This window comes from Ascidiella aspersa, chromosome 6, assembly GCF_963924565.1.
Source record: "Ascidiella aspersa chromosome 6, kaAscAspe10.2, whole genome shotgun sequence".
NCBI lineage: Eukaryota > Metazoa > Chordata > Ascidiacea > Phlebobranchia > Ascidiidae > Ascidiella > Ascidiella aspersa.
The window spans coordinates 8,248,873-8,274,551 of record NC_139452.1 but is presented as its reverse complement, the minus strand read 5'-3'; the positions used below and the strand labels follow the sequence as shown (position 1 = coordinate 8,274,551).

The 25,679-nt window shown below is 37.9% G+C and overlaps 1 protein-coding gene across 1 annotated transcript in view; it reads left to right on the top strand.

The window, feature by feature from the left end:
* The window catches only part of LOC146139494 (uncharacterized), a 46,550-nt gene extending 23,012 nt beyond the window's left edge, over nucleotides 1–23,538 (top strand). Inside the window, exons 9-36 of the mRNA XM_083392935.1 lie at nucleotides 431–596; nucleotides 1,405–1,630; nucleotides 2,307–2,441; nucleotides 3,063–3,203; nucleotides 3,535–3,610; nucleotides 4,173–4,275; nucleotides 4,953–5,091; nucleotides 5,712–8,100; nucleotides 8,226–8,291; nucleotides 8,891–9,048; nucleotides 9,645–9,837; nucleotides 10,312–10,397; nucleotides 10,859–11,104; nucleotides 11,881–12,156; nucleotides 12,272–12,418; nucleotides 12,942–13,040; nucleotides 13,747–13,854; nucleotides 14,253–14,339; nucleotides 14,736–14,861; nucleotides 15,467–15,664; nucleotides 16,598–16,777; nucleotides 17,204–17,303; nucleotides 19,388–19,469; nucleotides 20,326–20,425; nucleotides 20,873–21,004; nucleotides 21,605–21,737; nucleotides 22,144–22,263; nucleotides 22,491–23,538. Of these exons, the coding sequence (XP_083249061.1) occupies nucleotides 431–596; nucleotides 1,405–1,630; nucleotides 2,307–2,441; nucleotides 3,063–3,203; nucleotides 3,535–3,610; nucleotides 4,173–4,275; nucleotides 4,953–5,091; nucleotides 5,712–8,100; nucleotides 8,226–8,291; nucleotides 8,891–9,048; nucleotides 9,645–9,837; nucleotides 10,312–10,397; nucleotides 10,859–11,104; nucleotides 11,881–12,156; nucleotides 12,272–12,418; nucleotides 12,942–13,040; nucleotides 13,747–13,854; nucleotides 14,253–14,339; nucleotides 14,736–14,861; nucleotides 15,467–15,664; nucleotides 16,598–16,777; nucleotides 17,204–17,303; nucleotides 19,388–19,469; nucleotides 20,326–20,425; nucleotides 20,873–21,004; nucleotides 21,605–21,737; nucleotides 22,144–22,263; nucleotides 22,491–22,639 (6,161 nt within the window). The 3' untranslated portion in view covers nucleotides 22,640–23,538. The remainder of the gene's footprint in view (nucleotides 1–430; nucleotides 597–1,404; nucleotides 1,631–2,306; nucleotides 2,442–3,062; nucleotides 3,204–3,534; nucleotides 3,611–4,172; nucleotides 4,276–4,952; nucleotides 5,092–5,711; nucleotides 8,101–8,225; nucleotides 8,292–8,890; nucleotides 9,049–9,644; nucleotides 9,838–10,311; nucleotides 10,398–10,858; nucleotides 11,105–11,880; nucleotides 12,157–12,271; nucleotides 12,419–12,941; nucleotides 13,041–13,746; nucleotides 13,855–14,252; nucleotides 14,340–14,735; nucleotides 14,862–15,466; nucleotides 15,665–16,597; nucleotides 16,778–17,203; nucleotides 17,304–19,387; nucleotides 19,470–20,325; nucleotides 20,426–20,872; nucleotides 21,005–21,604; nucleotides 21,738–22,143; nucleotides 22,264–22,490) is intronic.
* Nucleotides 23,539–25,679: the final 2,141 nt, after the last annotated feature.

Below are 25,679 nucleotides of genomic sequence, written 5' to 3'. Positions count from 1 at the left end.
TAAAATGCTAATTCGCTTGCCTTGCTTTTCAAAGAGGAATTTATACTAATTTCAAGTGCTATTTGTGTTGGTTGCTTGATAATTTCACTTTAATATCAGATTTAAGGAGTTAGAAAAACACTAAAATATTTAGAAAACACTAAATCGATGAGATTAAGGAAAATTGTTTTCCGATCTGATCGTAAATTATAGAGTTTAAATTAGATATAAAAAAAACTAAAACGATGAATTCAATTGAAATCGTATTCAAACTTGACTTCAAATAGAAGAGTTTAAATATGATTTAGAAAAAACTAAAACGTTAAAATTAAATTGAAATCGTCATCAGAAAACCTGAAAAACAATTCTAGCAAACACAAATTGTTGTTCTTGTACAAAAATGCTCGATAAGCGTGTTGGAAATATCAATATAAAACCTATTTCTTTACAGACATAAGGAAAGCTGTTACAAGTGGTGGCTTGGCTGTGATCGACGGCGATGAACTGTCAGTGGGTGACATTGTCCAGAACGTAAAGGCACTGTGTGGTGCAAAAGACGAACTGCAGAATGAAGTTGACCTGCTCAGGCAACAAAACGAAGCACAAAAGTGTGAAAGGTAAACTGAGAATTTTTCCTTGATTGCATTGTAATAGTTGGTTTATTTTATGTCAGATTTAATAATATCCAATTATAATTATTTTACATTTAGTTGCCGAATATTGATTTATATATTTTTGTAATTTTTTTGGCAGGAAACGTAGTGAACAACTTATTGCAGATCTTTTAGCTCGTAAACTAAATAGTGGCAACTGTTGGGTTAACAATTCTTAAGCCGTTTTGTATTTTAGTGACTGTTTAACTTTGTAAATTGCCTTTCATTCAACATAAGTCATCCAAAAATATCAGCTTTTATTATTAAAAAGTGAGGTTGACCTTTGTTTTATTTAATTACTTTACAGGCCTTGGCATTTGTTCAGATTTTTTGTGTTTTACTGTCAATTCAATTTTCAAAATTAGTTTTATTTCACCTTAATGGATTGGCAGTCCTAAAATCTCGTCTATTTTTTAATTAATAAAAATCAAGTTTGTAAGTTATTCACCTGATTATTGGCCCTGCCATTTGTTAAGCCTTTTTGTGTTTTACTGGTTGTTAAACTTTTTAAATTGCTTTTTTAACTAATTAGGTAGGTAATCCTTAAATATATTTATCAGTTGTTTTAATTTATAAAATAATCAAGTTTTTAAGTTATTTTACCTGATGACAGGCCTTGCCATTAGCTAAGGCTTTTTGTGTTTTACTATCAGTTTACCTTTCTAAATTGCTTTTTTACCTCAATAGTTATGCAAACCTAACATATCACTCGCTTTAATTTAAAAAAAATCAAGTTTTTAAGTTATTTATCTGATTACCGTTAATTTTCAAGGTCGGACGCGGTTGAAGCCGACAAAGAATTGCGAAATCCCGTGTCGAGTCTTCCCCCGCACATGAGCCGCCCACTCTTCCAAAGCTCGCCCGACGGCAAGCGGGCGCCACCAAGTGACGAGAAGTTCCTCCTGCTTCCTGACGACGATAAAGAGGAAGCGGAGGAGGTCAGCTCTTCCGTGATGGGCGGCGACCTCACCGTAACCCTGGCTGCTCTGCAAAAGCAGGTGACTTGATAAATTGTTTTTTGGAGTTTGTGGCATGTAAAGATATAAGACAGGGTTAAGAACAAACCGACGAACCACGATCCACACTCAGACCTTTAGAAGTGTTGAATGTAGACCTCAACAAATGTACAGTTTGCGTTACCATTAATATAGGTGTCATTTTCTAGGAAATCTTAAAAAAAAACGGATTCTCCAACGAGCTGATTAGCAGAGCAATAAATCACCTTATGCTTCCTAGACATTCTCACTTTTAAGTATTTAACCAAATCGGACCTGCAAAAATCGATTACTTTCTGCTTATTTGCCAAAACTACCGGAGTGATTTGATATAATGCTAAAGCATGATGGTATGTTTGGTTGGCATAAGGCAACTTTCAACAAAACCCATTTTGGAAGATAGGAAAAGCTCCAATTGTAATAATTGTTAACTACTCGTGGTGGATCGACCTAATTCTATTTTCAATTGAACCTTTCTGATCCTAATATTTCTCCTCCAATTTATTTTTCCGCTATTGCGGTCAATTTTGGTTTGCCATAATCCGAACTCGAATTGTTAGTGGATTTATCAAGCCGTTTTTTTTCCATATCAATCAACGAACCGAATTGAAGTAGTCCTCGACTCCTCGCACAATGCTAACTCCCTACGAAATCTAAATATCTAATATTTCTCCAAAAGGTCGAAGACTACGAGCTTGAAATCGCGCAGTACGAGCTGATTCAACTCGAGTGGCAAAACGAAAAGGAATCTCTTCAGACGATGCTGGACAGATACCAGGACGAACTGGGCAGCAAAAAGAACCCGAACGCTAACGTAAGAGTCTGATTTTGGTGTTTTGTTGCATTCCAGCGAAATTGAGTCGTAGTTATTGTGCATTTCATGACAGAGATTTTCGTGTCTGCCTTCAAAAAAACATACAAGTGGGAGATATAAAAAGGGAATGGGTTTAAGGAAAAGGCATTTCACCTAAAATGAATATAGTGCCAAACTAATACAGGGGTTGTCATAAAGTCTTTGACTATTAAATGTCTTTGATTTGATTTGCATTTTAAGAAATCTTTGGAAATCAATGTTTTTCGAAAAGTTTTTGAGTTTATTTTATGTTTAGCTGAACTTTTACGTTTAAAAAGTGCCGTAGTAAAGAACACATTCAAATCAATTTACTTTAAAAATTCTATGTATGTATTTTATAAAAAAATTGTCTTCTAATATAAATATGTAAACAAGCTTGTATTACCAATGCCGAATTTTAATAAATCAAGACAAAATGCTATTGTCGGCCTTCAATCGTAATATAGACGTTTAAATATAGTAATCTACTTTATATTTGCCATCGCTATCAAATTTTCCAACAGCCAAAACGCTAACCAGCGCATTCAATTCCCTTAAGAAAGTATACTATCAAAAATTAAAAGAGAGCACATTCGTTTCTAGGATGACGCAATCGAACCGGAAACGACGTCATCGTCTTCGTCGCGCGCGTCGGCCGTCGCCGATCTGAAACGCGAGATGCGCGACATCAAAGAAGCCAGGGAGAATCTGGAAAAGGACAAGCTAAAGCTAATGCAAGAAAAGGTAAAAAAAATAATATATTTAAGTAGCTAATAGTAATAACTTTTCCGTTAAAAAAATGTCAATATGTCAATAAGAATTTCAAACTAAGTTTTTCAGCAAAATCAAAGTGCCTCTAAAAATATTTTATTCTCCGTTCTTTAGGATATCTGCGGTTCAGTTATTCCTTTTAATTTAAATATAAAAACAAAGCTGTATTGTGAACGTCATAATGCCACCTAAACTGCAGTTTTCCGTGGTATTTTTGATTTCTCTCTTTTTTTCGTCTGCCAAATATTTATGACATAAAGCCTCTGAGGAATATTAAGCAGCTTACTGGATTTTTTATTCCCAGGAGCAATTGCAAACCGCCGCGTTTAATTTGGAAGAGGAACTGAACCTTTCAATCAACGAAGCTCAAACCGAGAAAGGTAAAACTCAATGAAAGGCTCACACACATATGTGTGTTAATGACCATGATCTAGCTAGCCTTTCTAAAGCTGATTTTTGACCAACGATTACAACTCACGTATCATTAATACACCGAAAGCCATCAAAGACTCATCAAAACTTGTCGATTTAGTGGTAAAAAAACTACGAGATTTTCTCCAAAACTTAAATGTTAAAAGGTGACCAAAGGCAGCCAAATTCACTCTATAGAGTTAATGTGATGGGATCTCTCCTTCCAAACCCCGTGTACCATTGTTGTTATATTAGTGACCAACCTGTTGGTTTGCCGGCATTCCGAGCCCCATCAAGTGTGCCGCTGTAATTACAGCCACGTTCAGTAATAACACACACGTTTCCAGTAGCTGACCGCGTAAGTTACACGTGTAGGTTCACTCTGTAAGTTTCATTATGCTGTGGTTGCCAGAGTTTTATATACAAGTCGGACCGCTTAGCCTTTATCTTTGTTAAAGTTTCAACAGAGCCTAATAGTTTATTGAGAAGATCTATTGGTAAAGGTGTTTAGCTATTTGTCCTTGCTTGTAGATAAGGCCAGTGACCTTCAACATGACCTTGACCAAGCGCTGGCCGAAAAGAAAAGACTCGAAGCAGCCTTGAAGAACGCCTCCGACGATTTAAACAGCAGCAGGTGAACGCATTTCTATGTTTGTCCAAATGTTCTACTAAACATACGAAGTTTCGTATGGCAGATTAAATATTGATATATAGCAAAAAGGGTATGTTATGATGATGATGAGTAAAATGTTATTGAAAGTGCCAACTGGTAGCAGACTTGGACAACTAGATTTATTTAAGCTTAAATTAGATTAGCCCTAAAGCATTTCAGTTTTTCCAAATGAGATTAGAATTAGAATTACCTAATTCTTAAAAAAAACAAATTCTACTAGAATTACATTTCATTATTCACAATCATTTGTATCGCGAATTATTGTAATAAGAATGTGATTGGTAAATAAAAGCCTATTAGCATTACATATGTGTGTCAGACTGTCAAAAAAGAGTTTTGATTTAAATTCTTTGGGTTGACCAAGGGACTAAAAATGCCGTTGTATACAAAGTAGAATTTTTGGTAAAATCCGAATTAGATTAGAACTAGAATTAGAGCCCGTGAGCAATTCACAAATTAGATTAGATTTAGTCGCATTTTGCTCTAATTTATTGAATCAGAAAACTAGAATTATTGTCCAAGCGTGAATATAGCGTTTAAAAAGCCTGATGCAAACTTTCCACTTACGTAAAAAAATGTGTTTTCTTGGACATGTTGCTTGTCAGGGCTGTTTCTAATCAAGTTTTTGTCTAATGTAGAATGGAGAAGACTGAGCTTGACGAAGCAATCGAGATGCTGGACGCCCAACACGAGAATGAAATGTCGCAACTTCTAGAGATCAGGAATCAGCAGAACGACAAAATCAAGGAGATGAAAGCGGACCTCGATAACGCCAAGGTACAGTTGTTGTAGTTATTCTAAAATTAAGAAAAGAAAAACGAAAAAGCTTATTTTGCTTTATGTTTAAGCAAGCAAGAATAAGTTGAAGTTACTTGACACTCTTCTTGGGCCTGATCGCGTTCTAATTGCATAATTGAATGAGTTTTAATTAAAAGGTCTTTAACCGACTTCTGCCTGGAATTCAAATTGAAAACAACTATACTATGACAACATACAACCATTGTTACGTTTAATAAGCATTGTTTTATTGGAACGCTCAAACAATGGTGTATAGAAACTCAGCATGACACATTACTTACACAGCGATAATTGCACTCTATAGCTCAGTACTTAACTAGATGCAAAACTTGAACAAAAGTGCAGATTTATTTGATTTTGATTCGTAAAATATTTGCCTGGTGGCCAGTAAGTATTTTTATCGTAAGATTTTAGACGATCTAATAAAGTTTTGAAGTAAATCCACAAGATATAAGTTACGAATCAAATACAACTGTATATTTTCGCTTTCTTTAAAATTTGGGACAGTAAACTATTTTATTGATAGTGAAATGCCACCTGCTTATTGAAAGTTGCAAAGTAGAACAAACTTTAAATTGTTTGAAATATTTTCTTTATAGGCGGAGAAAGAAAATTTTGAAAGCACAATCAAGGAGCTTCAAACCGATCTTGTCGTTGCCAAGCAACAGCAGCAATCTCAAGAGGAAAACGATGCTAGCAACCTCAAAGAGGAGCTTGCGACCATTAGGATCGCTAAAGAGAAGTTAGATGAAGAGCTTGCATCCGCATCCGAACAAATCTCATCCTTAAAAAAATCCTTGTCCGAAGCGGAAGAGGGAATGTTAAATGCAGAAACCGAAATGGAAGAAGCAAACGAGAGGCTGGAATCGGTTGCCAGGGACAACGAGGAATCGGAGGCCCGGATCGTGGAGCTGGAAAAGGAAAACTCGGATCTGATGACGATGCTCCAGAAGGAGGCGGAGGACAACCTGGGAACGATCACGGCGGCGGAAGCGAGAGTCGACGAGGTGGTTGCCAGGAAAGAACGCCTAGAAGAAGAGCAGAAAGTCACCTTGTCCAAGATGGAGGATCTGAAGAGGGAACACTCGAAGGTGATCGCGGAGATGGACGTCTTCCAACGGACGCAGAAAGAATCAGAAGAGGAGTTTGCCAACTTGCTCCGCCTCAAGGATGCGGAAATCCGGAGTTTGCAGGAAGATCTTGATGCTGCTATGAGAAAAATTCAAGAGGCGACCACAAGTTATGATCAACTCTGTCAGGAGAAGGTTAGGATCAAAGAAGAGCTCGCCACATCTTTAAAAAACAAGGATGAGGAATTAGAGTCCATCAGAGGTGACTTTTCGCGTCTGCAGGAGGAAAACGTCTCATTGACAAAGCAATCCAAAGAACTTAAACGGAAACATGAAGATTCAGAGCTGGACTTGTCAAACTCGCTCGCAGAGAAAGACGCCAAACTTCAGACGCTCAACAGCGAGCTTCAACTTCTCCGAGAAGAAGAAAAGAAAAGGATGCAGGAGATGCTGAAAACACACGAAAGCGACGTCGAAGAGGGCGCGTCGCTGAAAAATGAACTCCTTCGCTTGGAAGAGCGACTCTCCTCTTCAAACGCAGAGCGCGACTCGCTTAAATCAAATTTAGTCGAAGCACAGAAAAGTGTTTCGAACTTGGAACGTGATCTTGCCTTGAAGAAGAGTCTAATTGCGGATTTAGAGTCTGAAGCTAAATCTATAAAGTCTGATGCCGATAAAAAGGTTAAACAGGGCGTTGACGAATATCAGGTCAAGATGAACGAGTTAAACGCAGAGTACGATGACAACATGCTAAAAGTCTGCGAGCGCCACAATCAGGAACTGCGAACCCTCGAGGAAACCTGGGAAGCAAAGCTTGAAACCATGTCGCTACAGCACGACGAGAACCTAGCCCTATTACAAGAAGAAATAATAGAAGCTGGAAAGAAAAACGAGCAGCTTTGTGAGAAGCTAAGAGGTGTTGAACAGGAGCAACGTGTGGAACAGACTTTAATCTCGGAGAAGTTACAAAAGTCGGCTGATAGCCAGTCGGAAATCAACCGTCTTCAGACGGAGAATCTCTCTCTTGTGGGCGCTCTCGATATAACTCAAAATGAATCGGAGGCTGCAAGGAAAGCTCTCAAGAACAGTGAAGAGCAAAACCAAAAGAAACATCAAGAGTTCGAGGAAGCAGCTCGACAATTGCACGAAGAGCATAGGGTTGCAACCGAAAACCTAAAATCCACTCACGTAAAGCAGTTGAGCGATTTGGAAGAAACCCACGCTGCCAAACTTGCCGAAAAAATTTCGAGCCTCAAACAAGATTACGACCCACAGCTGGAGCACTTGCATCAGCAGGTCGCTGAACTGAAGACCGCTTGTTCAGAATGTGAAACTTCTCTCGCCCAATCCAAAAGCGAAGAGACAAAGTTAAAACTAGAGCTGAACAATTTGGAAGCTTTACGGGGCAAAGAGGTATTGGATCTTGAGGAGGAACTCTCCAGGGCGCAGGAAGACCTGAGGACCATGTCGGATCACCTCGAGCAGAAAGAGAAGAAGTGGAAAAAGGAAATCGCCTCCTCATTGGAAAAGCTGAATGCCAAGCACAAGTTGGAAGTCGAAAAACTGACCAGGGACAACCGCAGCTCCGGTGATAACGATATCTCTCGGAATCCTTTCTCAGGCGACGAAGAGGTCCTGCATCTAAAGGAGGACGTCAACCATCTGCGCAGCGAGATTCAGAGGATGTTGCAGGTGGAGGTGGAGACACTGGAAGCTCACGAGGCCAAAGTCCTAGAGTTGGAAACGACAATCGAAGGGCTGAAGTCTTCGACTGGAAAGAGCAGTGACATCTCAAAGCAGATGACTCCGGAGGACATCGATTCGATGCTGGAGGAGATCAGAGAACGAGATCTTAGCGGATTGGAGAAGACGGATCTTACTAAGGATGACATTGGGTCCTTGCTAACTCTCATTAAGGGTGAGAAAATAGAAAGTGTTGTGTTTTGCAAAACCAAAAATCTGCTGAAATTTTAAAACTTGAAAAAAAATTTTAGTTTCGTTTCCTTTTTGTGACTTTAATCTTAATTATTATAATTTTTTCAGAACGAGACCATGTAATCAGCGTCCTACGTGAGAGCAAGCAGACCTCAGCAACATTGCCCCAAAAAGGTAGGCAAATAAATCTCTACTTTTAAATCGCTTTAAAACGAAATTGATTTTAAACAATGAAAATGCATGTAAAAGCCGTAAATGCCCCAAAAGGTAAAAAACGTAAATTTCTTAAAACCTCAGAGTTTGACGCATTCAAAAGACAAAGAACGTAGTAAAATATTGCCTGCACAAACCGTTTTAAGAACCTGTTAAATCATTTAAATGGACATTTAATTTGGTTTAAACACGATATGCATTGGCTATAGTTAATGTAACATTACAAGTACAGAGGACCTCCAGGTTCATAGTACAGTCTGTGCGGTTGTATTCTTAAAACTATATACCGAAATATATTTTCTAGCTTTTAAACTAAAATATTTTTTTTAGTTTTTAAACTAAAATATTTTTTCAAACAGCTAAATTGAAATTAATTTAATGAAATAATTGTTAAAATACTTTTTAAGCGCTAATTTTCGAAATATTTTTGAGTTATGTATTGAGATTTTCGAGTAATGAACTTAATTTAATTTTGTAGCTGTAAATTGAATTGAATTTCAAGTCATCCCAAACAAAACGTTTCATTATTATTGAAGTAATCCTCTTCTTCGATCCTCCAGGACTCTCGGAAGTTGAGGAGCGCTGCAACTTGCTCATCGAGGAGCGGGATCAGATGATGTCGGTAATCAGTGAGAAGACGAGGGAAAATCGTCAACTAAAGGACGAAGCTCACAAGATGGCTGACGTCATATCGACGTGCAAGGGCCAGCTCGACAAGGTGAGAGATCCAGTGGTGAAAGGCGGAAAATATCGTTTGTTAGTGATCCCTTCTGGTTAGCTAAACTGTCTCGTATAGTAGGAAATTCGAATAGCAGACAGTCGTAAATTAAATGTTCCACTAAAATACTGTTTTTTTTTCGATTTTTCAATTTCGAATAGCATACACTCGCCAATTAAATATTCCGCTATAATACTGTTTTTTGTTCTTGTTCCAATTTGAAATTTGTTTTCGATAGGCAGTTTCAAGAGTAAACGAGAACAGGGACTTCGTTTTTATTAATTAGTTTTTTGAAAAATTACTCGATTCAAAAAACCAGACTGTGCCAAATAAACAGAAAGCTAGTAACATTTAACTTATAGCAATAATAAATCAATCTTTAAACTTGGTCGTTACTTTTACTTTATTCATTTTAACTTTTTTGAGTATCTTACTCGAACGAAAACAATAAAACCTAACATCCCCAAAATATATGATTGTTTAATATTTGACGCACTTAACCCCCGATCTGTACGTAAACATAGGGGTCGTTTCTGTGCAGCTATACTTAAATCACAACCCAGCAAGTAAACCACCGACCTTATTTCATTTCTCAGGCCCAGTCGGAAAACGCGGCGCTTAAGCAAAAGTACGAGGGCTTCGACCAGGAAATGACTCGTGAAACTGTGGCTCGACTCTCGAAACTGATCAGCGAGAAAGACCTTGAGATCGAATCGCACAAGCAGAAGTGCCAGACGCTGCTGGACGTTCTACATCAACAGGAGAAGGCCGCTTCTAGCAGTGGAGGCTGTGAGTTTGCTTTCTGGTTGTTTTTTGTTTTTGTTTTGTTTGTGTGTTGAGATGTTTAACTGCGCTCCGTAAACTTTTTGCACCGAAGAAGTATTTTTTTACGCAAGTAGAATTGTGCTGTTTGTCGTTTTAAAAGAGTCGACTGCGCTTTGCCAACGTTTTGAACTAACGAGGGTATTTTTAAGTTTATGACAAACGCAGCCGTATACTGCTCAAGTTAAGGCCTTTCTTGATGACTATTTTCCTAATTTGTTATTTTCGACAAATTTTGATTTAAAGGATACTTGGGTGTTGACAAAGCTTGGCGTGTTAAATTTTTTATACTCCGTTTTAAGTTTCCCAACGCTGACCTTTTTAAACAAGAAAATTTAAAAAGCACTTCACGTTTATGTCACCCTTAGCTTGATCTACTCAATTGGATTACAGCTAAAGTTCATTTTTCGCCACGTTAAATTCTGCTTTTCTTGCGTTTAGCCCCACCTGGCGGAAACTCGCAGCCCGGTGTTTCATCGCAGCAAGTTCAGTCGCTGATGCAAGACCGAGAGACGCTCTCCCAACAGGTGAGCTAACAGATTTAATACATTTTTTTGGTTTTCTTATAGGTGTTTTTTAGAATTGGGTAGTTTATTACACTTAATATTTGCTTTCCTGCTAAAAAATTGATATCGGTATTGTTATTTGTTCAGGGTCGGCGTTTTTCTGTTATTTTTTTTTAATTTACAGAAATCTTCAAAAGTGCCTTATTAAACGTAAAACAAAACTATGCCTTTTTTAAATGGCAGGAATTTCAGCAAACATAAATAAATTTTTCATAAATAAAAAAATCATTATTATTATTAATCAGAGTTAAAAACATAGCACTTCAATAAAACACTAGTTTCTAAAATAGAAAATATTGGAATCCAAAACTAGTTGCTTTCATACGAAAAATGGAAGAAATTTCGATCTAAAACAGTTTGCCCAACTACCATACAACACCCGCGAATTTCGGTTTACCTAAATGCTCAATCAAAAACTCCAGGTCCGCCAGCTTCTCACCGAACGCGACCACCTGGTGTCGCTGGTCAACCGCAAGCACCACGAGGCGGCGCTGTTCCAGGAGCACGCGCGGGCCGCCACCGAGGCGCTAGAGAGCGACGCCGGCGCCAATTCCCGGTTGCAGGTCGACTACGGCAACCTCGTGCATGACTTTGAGCAGCTCGAGATGCGCAACGCGGCGGCGAAACGCGAGGCCGCTAAGCTGAAAGAGACCGCAGAACGCTTGCAGGTTTGTGACTTGTGAGGGGTTTATGATGAGAAATTTGTGTTTACTTCCCTTGATAATAATATGCGTATAACTTGGCTCGTAATAGACGACCGAACAGTTAAAGGTTTGTGGAAAGCTGTGTAAACTTGGCTCTAAATAGGATGCCAAACGCTTGCAGGTTTGGAGCAGCTGTTTGACCTGTTTAGAACCAGTACTTTGGTCAATTAACGTAAAACTCCGTTTTGCCGTTTAGTCTTCATTTTCCTTTCTCAATTTAATTGTAGTGTGTTTTTAGGGGACGAAATTTGTAAAAGTTTTCTTGTAGTGGTTTTGCTTTAGACAACTCAGCTTCTCCAGCTAAAAAATGTTTTAATCATTATTCTTGTGGCTTTTTTGGCTTACAAATGTTAAAGTTATTTTTTCCAGTATGAACATTTTCATTCAACACTATGGGACCGTTTTAAAATCGAAAGTCCCAAATAATCAGATAAACTCAAATTGTATGTGCGCTTTCTGTATTTTTTTAACAGTTTTCTTGCTAAATAGCAAGCCAATTTAAGGCATAGCGCCTCGTTTAATAGTAAGGGATGTGGTTGGGTTAATCTGTTGTTAGTTTCTTGGGATGTTAAATGTCGTCATTCATATTCAAACCAATTATGGAGAAATTCTGTACAGGTGGCTGTAAAAAATGATTGTTTAATTGGGGAGAAGGGTTTTGTTTATTTATCCTATTTTGTTAAGAAAATGGCCCGTTTTTAATCCTTGTAATAATATGTTCATCGTTTATAATTCTGCAGAAATCGAAAGAACTTATATTGTCGAAACTCGGAGAAGGAGAAACCCCTTCTCCCAACCTCTCCGTTGTTGCTCCTCCCCAATCTCACTCCCAATCCCGAAATGTCGTCAAGATGGAGCACCTCCGCTCCTCGGAGCCCACCCACCAGCAACATCCGGGATCAGGGAAGACTAGGGAAGAGCTGGAGTCGATCCTGGAGCGAAAGTCGGAGTCGCTTCTTCAAAAGGATCTCCTACTCGAGGAGAGCAACAAGAGGACGGAAGAGAAGGATAAAGAGGTAAAAAAGAATATTTGTGTTTTTTTTGTGAATTGCGCAATTAAAAGTCTTATGCGTTATTGCTTTTGTTTTTGGCAAAAATGCCTATTTTTCAATTAATAAATTCCTCCTGAAGATCGCTCAACTGGAACGCGATCTTCGCGAGAAAGATCTACTGATACACCAAAAGATGGACGAGACCCGGAAGATGGGAGCTGATCTCGCACAGAAGACGAACGAAGTCCTGATCCTCCGGAAATCGGTGGAGAACCTCCGCGAACAGGTAGAAGGGCGATCACGAAACATTAGATGAGTGTATATTGCAGTAACCTATGATTTAATTGTTTTTTTTTAAAGCGCTACGTAACGAAAGACAAATGCGTTTTTTGTTTATCGTCGCTTGATCTCTGTTTTTTCTTTATAAATTGATTAAGCGCGTTTCAGAAGAAAAAAATTGTAAAAATTTTCTTGAAATGATTTAAATACTATATCTCGTTAAATTTTTGGCTGCCAAATGTTTCGTTAATTTTTTCCCGTCTAAACTTTTTAATTAAACGGTAGGACCTTTCCAAGAAGTTTTGACCTGTAAAATAAAATAACTTTAATTAAAAAAAAAAATTCTCATTAGTGTTTTGGCGGCCTTACGACCAGTAGGAAAAATTCAGATAAACTCAAATAGTATATACAGTACAATATACAGTGTACACATCTGTATATTTCTAACTGAGGTCTTCCGTTACAAGAGTCGAACAGTTTAGTGGCAAATCGAGTAAACCCTCACAGTCACACATACACACACTTTACAGATTTCAACTTGCACTTATGAAGCCGAGCTGCTTCGCGAGAAGGTGAAGTCCCTGGAGCACAACAGCGACGAAAAGGAAACAGAAAGCTCGGCATTCCAAGTACGTCATTTCCGCAACGACCTAAATCCTACTATATATTTTTTCCAAACTAGTGTTGTACGCCGATCGGTTTACTGTAAGAGTGACTACAGTTTTAAAGAGCAGTTTTTATAAGATTTTATTTATGAACATTGAACATGCTGTTGCTGCCAGGCATTATTTCAAGTGTACAATTGTTAAACTGTTTGTCCGGTATGTATATGTATATATAATATGTTTTCGCCTTTAGTTGCAATTATATTGTCCTGAAGAAGATCGAATAGGTGGTCGAAACGTTGGTCCTAAAATTTTGCCGGAAGAACAATTGTACAATTGAAGCAATTTTTTACTTTCATATTACACTACTCAAATGGGAGCACTCTGCTCGAATCTGTAATGTAGCGTGGTAATAAATTTTAAATCCTAAAAGGTCGAGTAGAACATCTTGATAAAGACGTTTCGATCGCCAATATGATAAAATTTGCGTTCCCCCTTTTACAAGTGAGGTTTGAATATGTTTCAATTACATTAACTGATGATGATACAAGTGCGTAACGAAAAGTCTTTATTAAAGTAATGTCGATTTATTCAACCTTTTTGGCTTTTACTCAACCTTTGGAAATCATTATTAAACTATTGAAACAGTTATACAAAATGAAAACTCCAGTGAAAGGCGTCGTCTGTTTTATCCCTTAAGCTTAAGCAATGCGATTTTTCCCTTTTCAAGGAAACCAACGCTCAGCTTTCCGTTCTGCTGAAGGAGCGCGAATACGAGATGGAAGCGCTGAAGGAGAAAGTGGCAAGTCTAACCGAGATTCTGCAGCGAAACGCACAGGTGAGCAATCTACCTATCCACTCGTTTTGTTTTCATGATTCCTCGTAGACGAATAAAACCGATTAGATGTAATAGTAGGTCTGAGCCAATATCCGACACTGCGTAGTGGGTATTATGACTAGTCAATTACTAAGGTGATGTTGGTCGCCCCCTTGCCAAAAACTATGCAACTCTGCTAGCTGATTAATTGCAACAATTTACTCCTCTAAGTTCACCACTTGGTATATTGTTTTTATATAGTTAAAAATAACAGTTATGTCTTAAATTTAATTTGCTTTTTAATTTTGGCTTCTTTAGTATTACAATAACTAGTGTTGAATGACTCTGGTATCTGCTTTGTAATAAATTAAATATACATACACAATTTAAACAAAACATGCTTGTAATTTTTCGTTTAGGGCCAGGACACAGAGAGCCGAAGGTACTTGGATGAATTGGATCGCGTCAAGCAGCAAGCAACCTCAGCAAAACACGAGCGTGATCAGGTTGGTGAATGTAGAACGATCCCTAAAGGTTAACCATAGCTTAACAGCTCTCTGTTTAACTAAACGTTACCTAAAAGTAGCAAAATGAATACAAAGGCAGATGATGGACAAAATAACTTGACTTGGACTTAAATCGTTCAGTCAAGACTTTTTTTAATTGTTTTTATTTCACATTTTGAGTTGTTTATCTCAATTGTTGCACGTTAAACGATCATGTTGCTACAGGTTGCTTTTTCTTATTTTTAGTTGACTTGTAGCTCCAAATCGGGCGATTTCGCCAATCTTAAGGGTTTCACGTTTTATTTTTATTGACTTGGACTTAAGTCATTTTAGAATGACTTTCAACACTGCCATAAACACAAATTCCATGTCTCACCACATTGTGTTGCCCTGCAGATTATGCTGACCCTAAAGCAGAAGCAATTGGAGTCGCAGAGAGCAAACGACGAGGCGCGGATGCTGAGGGACAAGGAATCCAAACTCGCGTCGGAACTGACGCGCCTGAGGGGACACCTTGTGCAGGTGAGGAAATGTTAAGAATAGAGAACAACTTATATAGGTTAAGTCATTATATCGATCGGTATCTCACAGAATTGCATTGATTTAAAAAAACAAACCTTTAAGAAATACCTTTTTTTACTTTCTAACAAAATTAGGTTGCACAAGTTACTGTGGGGTTATAAGTTAATGTAATTATAACAGATAAAGACTTCTGTTTGTTTATGATTAAACTGGATTAACAATTTTCTTTCTCAATCAACCCGCATCTATTTTCCCGTCACAGGTGAAGGAGATGAGGTTTCTTACTAAATAACAACAATTATTTGTAGATATAATTGCTTTTTTAAAACATAATGGCATAATATCATTTACAATTCCAAAATAAAACTACTGTGGAATCTGTTTAAAAAGCTGCTCTGTGGCCGAGCTCCGTACCCTTTGGTATTAAATTTTGTAACCTCAAGTGGTTTAAGTACCCCCGGTTCGTAACCCCTGCGTTAGGCCAACACATCATTTAACTTTCCGTACGCAAAGAACTAAAAGAATAATTTGACCGAAAATGCTTGTCTCCAGAGACTGGTAAGATTCTGCCGACCTGGTGATTCCTCCTAATCTTCTTTTCACAGGTGGAGGAGACTTACACTCAGGAGGCGGTCCTCGCATCCGACCGGGAGCGTGTGCTCCGGAAGCAGCTGGATCAGATCGAGAGCAGGAGCGCCTCTGTGCAGGAGGCGAGCATCATGAGCAAGCAGCAGATGGAGAGCCTCCAGGAACAGCTTCGAGCGATGGCGGCTCACAGGGATCAGGTCGTCCACAAATTCCAGGTCGGGATGGTGTTTTTTTTTGGTTATTGGATTATCTTGAAAATCAAAATCTGAAGTATTTAAGCATAATGATTGGAGTTTGTAGTAAGGCGTGACAATGATATCAAAGCCCATACAGAAGTTAAAAATGAATAAAGAATTATTCGAAACGTTCAGAATGATACCTACTTCTGTATGGGCTTTGATATTCTTATGAAAAGTAGTTAAGTTTTTAATGAGTGCGTCAAATTTTTTAGGATTAATGATTTTGATCTGTAAATATGTAGTTTTTCGTAATAGACAATATCTGAATAAAGAATGATTGTGTTTTCTAAGAAAGCCAAGAAAACATTACTTGGATCAGGAGTTTAATTAGGTAGTTAAACGAATGTTTTTATATCTATTTTGTTTTTAAAACTAGCTCTTTTACATTAAAACTAACCGGAGCTCAACGCGTACAAAATAGATGATAATAGTTAAATATAAAAAGTGTGCAGTTTTAGGATAAATTCACCCATGAACTTGGCTCGGATTTACGGACGGTCTTTAAGAAAGTTAAAATACCGCGTCAATTTAGTGTTATGATAAACAAATACTAGTTATCTACTCCAATATACCAATTAAAAAAAAGAGTCGCGCAGAACTCCCTTTCACGGAAAAACAACCAAGAAATAGAAAGTAACCCCAACCCTGAATCTCACCTCGCGTTAAACCTCACTGTTCAATAAAAGCAGAAGCTAACCTCAAACTTACCTAAAATTTCCTTATTTCAACCTTTGCAAATAAATAAATAAATACATTACATTTAACAAAAAAGTGATACAAAATTTAACAAAAAAGTAGTTTTTTCCAACATAAAACCCAACACTAATAATTACATCAAATTAAAAAAAAAGGTAAGGTTAAATTCACGTTTTGCAGCAAATTCCAAAACAAAAAACCTTCTCATTTCAGCTGGCTCAGGAACAGAGCTCGCAGTACGCGTCGGCCCTCCAGCAACTCCAGCTAGCAGCCGAGCGAATGCAGCGCGAAGAAGCTTCAACGTACGCCGCGCGCGTCGATAAGATCCAGCGCCATTGTGACGTCAAGGAACGCGAGGCCACCGCGCTGGGGCAGAAGGTCGCCGAACTCAAGGTACGCAACAGCAAACCATTATTAATTTTTAATGCTTGAATTAGGCTTTTTTGTTTGTTGTTACTTTTTGGCAATTTTAAGACAATTTGGCATTGTTTTTTTCAATAATTATATTGCTCTTATCTCAGTTTCATGTAAAAAATGGAATCTTGTATCTAAATTTTAAACATAATTCGCCAAACTTGTGATTATAGTTTGTTTAAAAATTCTTTGTAAATTTTTTTATTTCTAAACTTAGTCTAAACTCTGATACAAAAATGAATGTCGACAAGATATGAAAAAATAATAATTAAAATTTCGTAAAATTTCAGAACTTAAATACTAAACTAAATTGTTGAATTTTCGCCTTTCAACCATATTCACAATTTTGAACGGAATGGCAATGTTCGTGTTTTTTTACATTTACATTCGAACCTTTTCCAAAAGGCGAAACTTGATGACGCAAGCGAGGCCCTGGAGTCTGCGTCACGCCTGAATGACCAGCTCGAAATCAAGGAACAGGCAATCGAGAGAATGAAGGAAATAGGTAAGAAACTGCAAGTAAATTTGTTTTTCATTTACTTTTGATTACCAGCCAAGGTGTTTTTTACTTTTGGGACTAAATTTCATATAAAACATTTGACGCGAGGCACTGAGTTTATAAACACGAAAAACTTCACTAACAAAGCTGAAAAGTGAACCAAGATGACAAAAATACGCATTCCCATTATATTGATATATTTTAGGCGTATGCCAAAGCGATTGACTTTACAACATTTTAGATCTCTTTTTGCCCCTTGTTTTCCATTAAAAGTTTTGTTTTTGTTTTTTTCTTATGTCAATTTGCAGTGACAATTTTTCGTTAATCTATCTTTCTGTTTGTCTGTTTGCTTGCTCGCCTGTCGGCCGCCGCCTAATCTCTGCAGGCAACTGTGACCACTGGGTGGCGCTCACACGATCCTGCAGAGATGCGACAGCGGCGTGACGTCATCATCCTAACACCAACCTTGGTTTTCTTGCAAGAGTAATTTATTTATTTGATGTTTTGTTTTAGCAAGAAACCTTTCAGTTTTTCAAGTTTTCAGTTTTCAGTTTTCAGTTTTATTTTTTATTTTGAGTTATTTTCGAAATGTTTTACTTTCTGTTTGATGAATTCAAGAGTAGCTTTGTTTTGCATTTAGTTCTGAAATGTAGGAGTTGCTGGAAGTTTAAACAACCTAATGCAAGATGATAAGAAATGCGATATTTCGTTTGACAGCTTTATTAAGTTGTTCAACGTTTAATTTTGCATTTTATTGTGAAAAGTTATTTTCAGTTTTTTGAGTTTCGAGTGTCGTTTCTGTTCTCTGTTTGATTTCTTTCTGTTGCCATTAGCAGAGTAATCTCAGCTGGCAATCTGTGATCGATCAGGGGGCTTCCCCCACGCTGAAAGCGCGCCATCACAGTTGTCGATGAGATTGCGCTGACTGTGGGTACTAACTACGTCACAGCAACGTCCTACAATTACGTCATCTTTCATAGCTCATGGGCAACGCGAGCCACTAAGCGAACTCCAAGGCCTTGCTTGCTTTGAAAGATTCGCTTGTTGTTAGCGGTATGCTGATGTAACAAGGTAGTCTTTTACAAATAAAGGAATAATAAAACTCACATTTTAAAAACCAGAGTAAAACCAGGACCAGACGCTCTTTTAAAGGAATATATATTTCGCCTACACTGGCATCGTCAGTGCCTTAATTCGAATGAATGTAAGAAAAGTCTGATGTAAAAAAGTTTACTTTTGGTTGGCATTTGCGCCGTGTGCTGACTCGCAGGGCTCAGAATTTTGTCTGCCATTTGGCATAGAATACGAACATACTGCTTGCCTACTGTTGGGATCGCGCCTGCCCAAAAAGGCTCAGAAAAAGTCGGATGGTTACTAAAAATATGCTAGGTACCAGATTTAGGCAGACCAGAAAATTATACCTAAAATTTAATAATAAGTCGCTAGGAAAGAATAATTAGTCGCTAGAAAGTCTTTAAATGCCGGGCATTTTTAAGATTAGCTTAACGCTTCGCAGCCGCCCCGCGTCTACTGCATTAGGAACTGATTGGTGCTTGATTCACTCAGTTTCATGTGCACTACATGCGGCGCGGCACGAACCGCGGTGAGAATGAGAGTTGAAAAGGTCAGCCCGCATCGGCCGCGATATTTTTATCGTTTACTGTGTTCAAGGCAAACCCTTTCTGAACTGGTCTGTTAATGATAAGCAGTCCCTCTTAAATCGCTTAGTTAGGTTGCATTAAAAAACGTGGGAAGAACCTGACCAGTATGTAAAGCTAATGTCAAGCTTGTATGTTTTTGTTGTTATTTATATTAATGTTTCTATCTTGTTTTTTTTTACAAACACAAAACTAGCAATTTTTTACAAAACACAATTTACAAACACAAAACTACTAACATAAACTAACATTGCTAAACTGTTTTCCAACATCAATAAAATTAGTTTTAAATCTTCGGCCAAGTATTTTCCGAAATATTTTTTTTTTAAATGAACACGTTCTTCAATTTAACATCTTAAGTATAAACAACTGAATAATTTTCGGTTAGTTTTTTAACCAAACTGAACGTTTTTTTCTTGCGATTTTTTGCAGTTTCCGAGAAGCAACTTCGCACCGAAGAGCTCCAAGACCAACTGCACGCGCTTAACAACCGTAACGAGAGCATGGTGGACAGGTGTGTGCTTGCGCGTGCATGCGTGTGTGCGTCAAACAGCGCATGAGTGTTGTTTTAATCTCACTTGTATGGGCTGTAGATTTTAAACACTGTTGTAGCAGATTAAAAGTGAAAAAGTGGCTATTTGTGTACATAGCGTGCTTATGACTGTGGCCATAGAGAAAAATTAACCGAAGTGCAAGAGACAACAGTAACTTCTCGTGATATTTTCCTGTACTAATATATTCTTTCGACAGTAATACTGATTAGTATTAATATATTGCTTAGTATGGCTGCAGGGTCGGACTCGAGACAAGACCAAGACTATACGTAAAACTACTAGAGTCAGTAGTCCCAACGTACGCCTATGCGAAAAACAAAATTCAAAACTGATAACGCAACAAACTGTACGTTGTGGAATAACATAGTTGGATTGCTGATTATCCACCTTATTGTATACGTAAATTGGGTGAAATACAGGCTGTAGAGTCCATGCCTGACTGGGGACCCTACGAAATCGAACATTTGGCCGAAGTTAGTCTCTGGTTATTTATAACCAACTATTTTTTATAAAAGGCTGTACACGCGCACCTTGACATAGCCAGTTGGCATGTTCCATTTAAAAACGTCACATCGTAAATGCTTTATATTCTATCACAGGGTTTCCAACTCAAACATGCAGACGACCCAATTTTTTTTTGCGTTTTTGACAATTGGCTGTATTTTTGGTGGGCTTACGAGCCATTTTTTATTAGGTTGCGTGCCTCATGTTGGACACCCTTGTTCTATCATAACAAAGGGTATTCCACAAGCTTTTATTGCAATCCAACGGCTATCTACTTCTATGCAATTTTTTCTAAACCAAACGCCTTTGCAGAGAGCTTGTGCGTAACCTGCTGGTCGGTTACTTCGGTTCTCCAAGCAACAAGCAACCTGACGTGTTGAGGCTCATCGCGAACGTCATCGGATTCTCAAAGGTATATATTTACAAACTCAACAGATTGCACACTGCATAAGCTCTAGTGATAAAAACTCGGCCCCTAGTTTATTCTTTAAAGTGAAATAATCGAACTTTACGCATTTAGATTGCACAGTTGCACAGTGCACGCTGTATGAACTTAAGTGATGAAACTTTTGGCCCCTAGTCCATTCTTTAAAGTAAAATAATCAAACTTTGTCCATTTTCAGTACTATATGTTTGCAAAGTAACGCCCTTCCTTGAAAACTGCTGTATAAATCCCGTAGATTTTCACCCGACAATTAAGTCGCTTAGGATACGCGTTTTAAACAGAATTTCAAATAAAACTACTTTGTTTTTCTCGTAACAGTTACACCGAACTACATTTCAAAATAAAATTGACTGTCTTATAAATATTACAAACCCCTATTTATGCTGCTTTTTAATAGCGTCTCTTTCTTCGTAGGCCGACCTCGATCGCTTGACGAGACCCAAGCCCGGTTGGGTCGGGGGCTGGCTGTCCTGGGGCAAAGGGGGAAGTCCCGGATCCAAGCAGCACAGCCACGGCGCCAGCGATAAGGGAGATTCCCTCAACGAGGTAAGAGCCGCTGTTGAGTCGTCGATTAATGCATTTAAATAAATACATAGTAGTTTTAACTTGTCCCGACGTTTTTTGCGTTTTTTTAACTTTTTAACGAATGCCGAAATACTGTCAATATACTACTACGTCATCACAATTATTCTAGTACTTAAGTATCCTTATTTAGCCAGAACTCAATCTCTTTGGTATCTGGTAAAACTGCGAAAATCCCGGTGTTCACGAACACCGAAAAAAGATTAAACCCCACGATTTATTAAAAAAAACTTGACACAGTTGCATTTTAGCGGTTTCAGTATATCCAAGCTTTTTTAACGGATGTTGATTAAAGCACGTATCAAAACGTCTTAATCAAGACAATGTCAATTTACTCGACCTTTTCGGCTTTGAACTTCATTTTCGAGCTATTTGTCATATTCAACGTAATTTAACGTTATTTGCAATTTTTCTTGCTCCTCAGTCCTTCACAAACAACTTAAACAAGATTTCCATAATTTATTAAAAACCGCGATTTTTTTTTCTTTCGGTGTATTGCAGCTTTTTTTACAAAAAAAACGTAACAGACGTCTTTTAACTCTATTTTATCTTCTTGCTCTTTAGTCCTTCACCCAGATGTTCGTCAAGTTCCTGGAAGAAGAGTCCTCATCCCAACTTCCTCCCGCTCGCCTCCCAGCATCCGCCATGGCACAGGAGGCGCAACAGAAGATGACGCAGAGAAGGAGCGCCTCCGAAGGTAAACCCCCTTACCAGAGTCACCTGCTCCCCTAAAAATTAAATAATTTTTAGTCGTAAAAACTAAAGTGGTCACTAGTCGCGTGGAAAAAATTGTTTAGGTTTGTTTTCCTTTTCAGTTTATTTAGTTTTGTTTCAGCGATTTGGTTTTATCCTAGGATTTTTATTGGGTTTAATAAGCGAAAAATAATTTCTCCATAATTTTGTTAGCTTGTAAAATTTTAAATGATTCGCAACTCCTTAGTATCGAGAACTTGTTCAAATCTGTGCTTTATGATTTTCGTTTTATTTTACAACGACAAAAAATACTTCTTCTCTGTCATAAGAAAAGCCTAAATGCTTGAATCAGTCAATTCATGTAAAATTATAATACGACTAATTTATATTTACCAAATATTTTCTTTAAGGCATACCTACACCTGCATTTAACCCTCCGCGTGGTGGCGGTAGGGAGGCACCTGAGAGGTCGACAGTAGCAGGTCGTTACAATCCACTGCTGTCCATGACCTCAACGTCTACTGTTACCAGTAAGTTTTCTTTTTTGACACTAACATTGAAGCAGCTACTCGACTACCAAGCATCATTATGCAACCAACCAGTGGCTGAAACCCAATAACCTTTTAACAAATGGACGAAATTATAAATTTTTACTTCAATACAATATTCCATATTTAGTTATTGTGGAACACGATGCAGCTACCTGAAATGTTCCGTCAACAGTCCTAAAAAAATGACCCCGTGTTTTTTCACCCAGGTACCCCGTCGACCGCCAACAGCTCGGGGCATCCCCTCATGCAACCCCTCACCCCTATCTTACCCACCTTTGCCCCAATGGCCCCTGTCAAGGCCACCGCCGAACGCGACCTGCTCCAGGGAATTCTGCACAGCGAGCCGAGCACGTGATGTGACGTCACGTTTGATGACGTAACGCGTAATTCTTGCCCTGTCGGCCGAACGTCGATCGGTACCGTAGCTGTTTTGTTGGCATGAATGAGAATGTTTTTGTGATCGCGTTCGTTGTTTCTCATTTGGGTAATTGTTTGGGCGAAATTTTGGTACGAGACTTTGTTGTTTCTCGGTTTGCTGTTTGAAAGATAAGCGAACAAATATCGCCAAGGTGCCTGCTATTTGTGCGCCCCTGGCTATTTTTAATGAAATCAACATTTTTTAAATGGTTACAATTACAAATTTAGGTTTGCAATGTAATATTACATTTATACTGTGACATTTCCAAACCAATATTTCGCTTCAAGTGCTAAAGATTTGGCGGACTTATTGCATATTTTCTAAACAAAAAAGATGTTCTCAACCCCTCCTGGTAATTTTGCCGAAGATGGTAAGGCGACTTACTTGTGTATTTTTGCTGTAAATTGTCGAGAGATCGAGAAAAAAACGAGTGTGTCAATCGACATTAGATAAATGAGTCTGTCTTTTTTACTTTACGTTAGTCTTGTAATTAAAAATATATATATTGCTTTGTTACTTTACTCTACGTACAGAAATCTATGTTGTGTTTTTACATACAAAAAACTAGTCGTTATTTATTTGGTTGACTGTGTGTTGGTGCGAAATCTCATTGCGTCCATTTCATCTGCTTCAATGCGGCTATTTATCATATTACCGTCGCTAGGCCTATTTTTTTGTGCGAAGTCGAGTGGATCTGCTACAACGTACATCTTGTTTCATGCTATCTAAAAAGTGGTGCAATCTCGCGTAATAAAATTCCTATAGGCTAAACTGACAAGATTGTTCTTTGGATTCAAAACGTTTGTGTGAATCAGACAATTCTCGTTGGTTTTTTTACAAAACATGGGTCATTTTTAAGCACTTTGTATAGTTTAAGCCAATTGTGCTACTCGAAGCTTTTTAGCTTGCGGCACAGTAAACAAAATAAAAAATTATTGGCGGCATACTTTGCATAAAACAATGGTTTAATATCTTAAGAATCGCCCTTATACATGCAGACTTGGACAACTAGATAATTCTAGTTTTCTAATTCATTGAATTGCGGCCAATTCTAATCTAATTTGTAAATTGCTTGAGTGCTCTAATTTTAATCTAATTCCGATTTTACGAAAAATACTAGTTTGTCCAGCGGCACTTTTAGTCTCTCAGTTTAAATACAGATATTCGACTGTAATTTTTTAGTTGGGACGATTTATATGTAGCCTATTTTTACAGTCTAAAAAGCATACGCACAATTACCCATTCACGTTCTTTTAAGAATAAATTGGTTGTAAATTAAATGTGATTCTAGTTGAAATTTCATATTTTAGGAGTTCGGTAATTCTAATCTAATTTGAGAAAACTCGATCTAATTTTAAAAGGCTGAAATAAATCTAGTTGTCCAAGTCTGTATACATGACAAGGCACTAGATAAATGTACTATTATTACAGGTTTTCTAATAGATAATGTGTATTGTGTATTCAAGTCGCACATGCTTAGCTGCTGCACGCCTGTTTGTAATACAAACAAGTTATTTCTTCCAACAACGAAAGGTTACGCGGCACACACTTTTAAACGAGTTGCCTGACAGAGAACCTTGCAGTGTGCAGGTCATTTGACTTTATCGTTAGGGGTAAGCTCTTATTTTCGACACAACTGAATTAAGCGGCATTTTGGTATAAAACTAGTATGAAAAACCATATATATGTACAATACACGTATTGATTTGGGTTTGAATTTCGACACATGTTGTATTGGATCGGAGTAGCGAGTGTGTAACGATAATAGGTAACTGCCTTTAGATCTGTATGACCCGTGAAAGGCAAAAGCTGCCACAATATAAGGAACATTCGTTTAATTAAGTTATGGATTTTGAATGGGCATAGTGGAAATTATAAATGTTCTCCAACGCTTCGGCAACCTATACAAGTCGCCTTTTTTAGCGCACATGACACCGAATGAACCCAAAAGTGTGATAAACCCACTTCCTATGGCAGTTGCCGGACGTAGTCTAGTCTCGGTACGACGATGGATCACAGGAGTAATTCAAGCCACTCTTGTAACAACTGTCAACGCCACCACAGCAGTCATAAACGTAAAAATTGCTTCTATTAAAATTAACACACGGTTGAAGCAAAATCATTTTATCAAAAAGCTAACTGCGCATTGCGAAAAAACTCATACACGGTTATTATTGGCAAAGTGTTATATTAGTTAAATGGCTAATATCGTTTTAAATAAACATAGGTTAACCCTCTGCAACGCGTAATGCCTTTGTTCAGAACAAATGTCATATAAATTTCGTCTGCTTTACAATAGAAAGCTATATAATAAAACGCCTGACATATTACCGATTGTCATTTGCCACACTTTCAAACTATTGCTAAAGACTGAAAGGTTCAAAACAGATAAATTAATATATCGATTAGAAAAATGACCGCAACCTTCCACGTCTTAAGCTCTGCAAAGTTTTAACCAAGATTGGATGGACCTTTCATTCAAACTACTGTTAACTCCATTCTGTAGACCATTTGACAATTTTGCGTTCCAGTTTTAAAGCTTTAGTGAAGCTTGTTTGTCAAAAAAAGACGGAGAAGACGTCCATGTAAGTAATTCATTACGAATGTAACCATATAAGTGGGTCGGCAAGTTTACATCGCAGTTGAGCCGCTGGCACAAACCAGATCTAAAACAAATGAAGCTTGCTTGTTTACCGTACTATATCTAAACAAAAATGTTGCGGCTCTAAAAAGGCTGGGCAAACCCAATTACAGCGCCTGTTCTAAAACTGCCTGCCAAACAATCTTGTACAAGCAGAGAGGTTCTATTAATTGTGAAGAGCTGAGAGACGAAAAAACGCAAATTCCTGTTCTAAAACTGCCTGCAAACAATCTTGTACAAGCAGAGAGGTTCTATTAATTGTGAAGAGCTGAGAGACGAAAAAACGCAAATTCCTGTTCTAAAACTGCCTGCAAACAATCTTGTACAAGCGGAGAG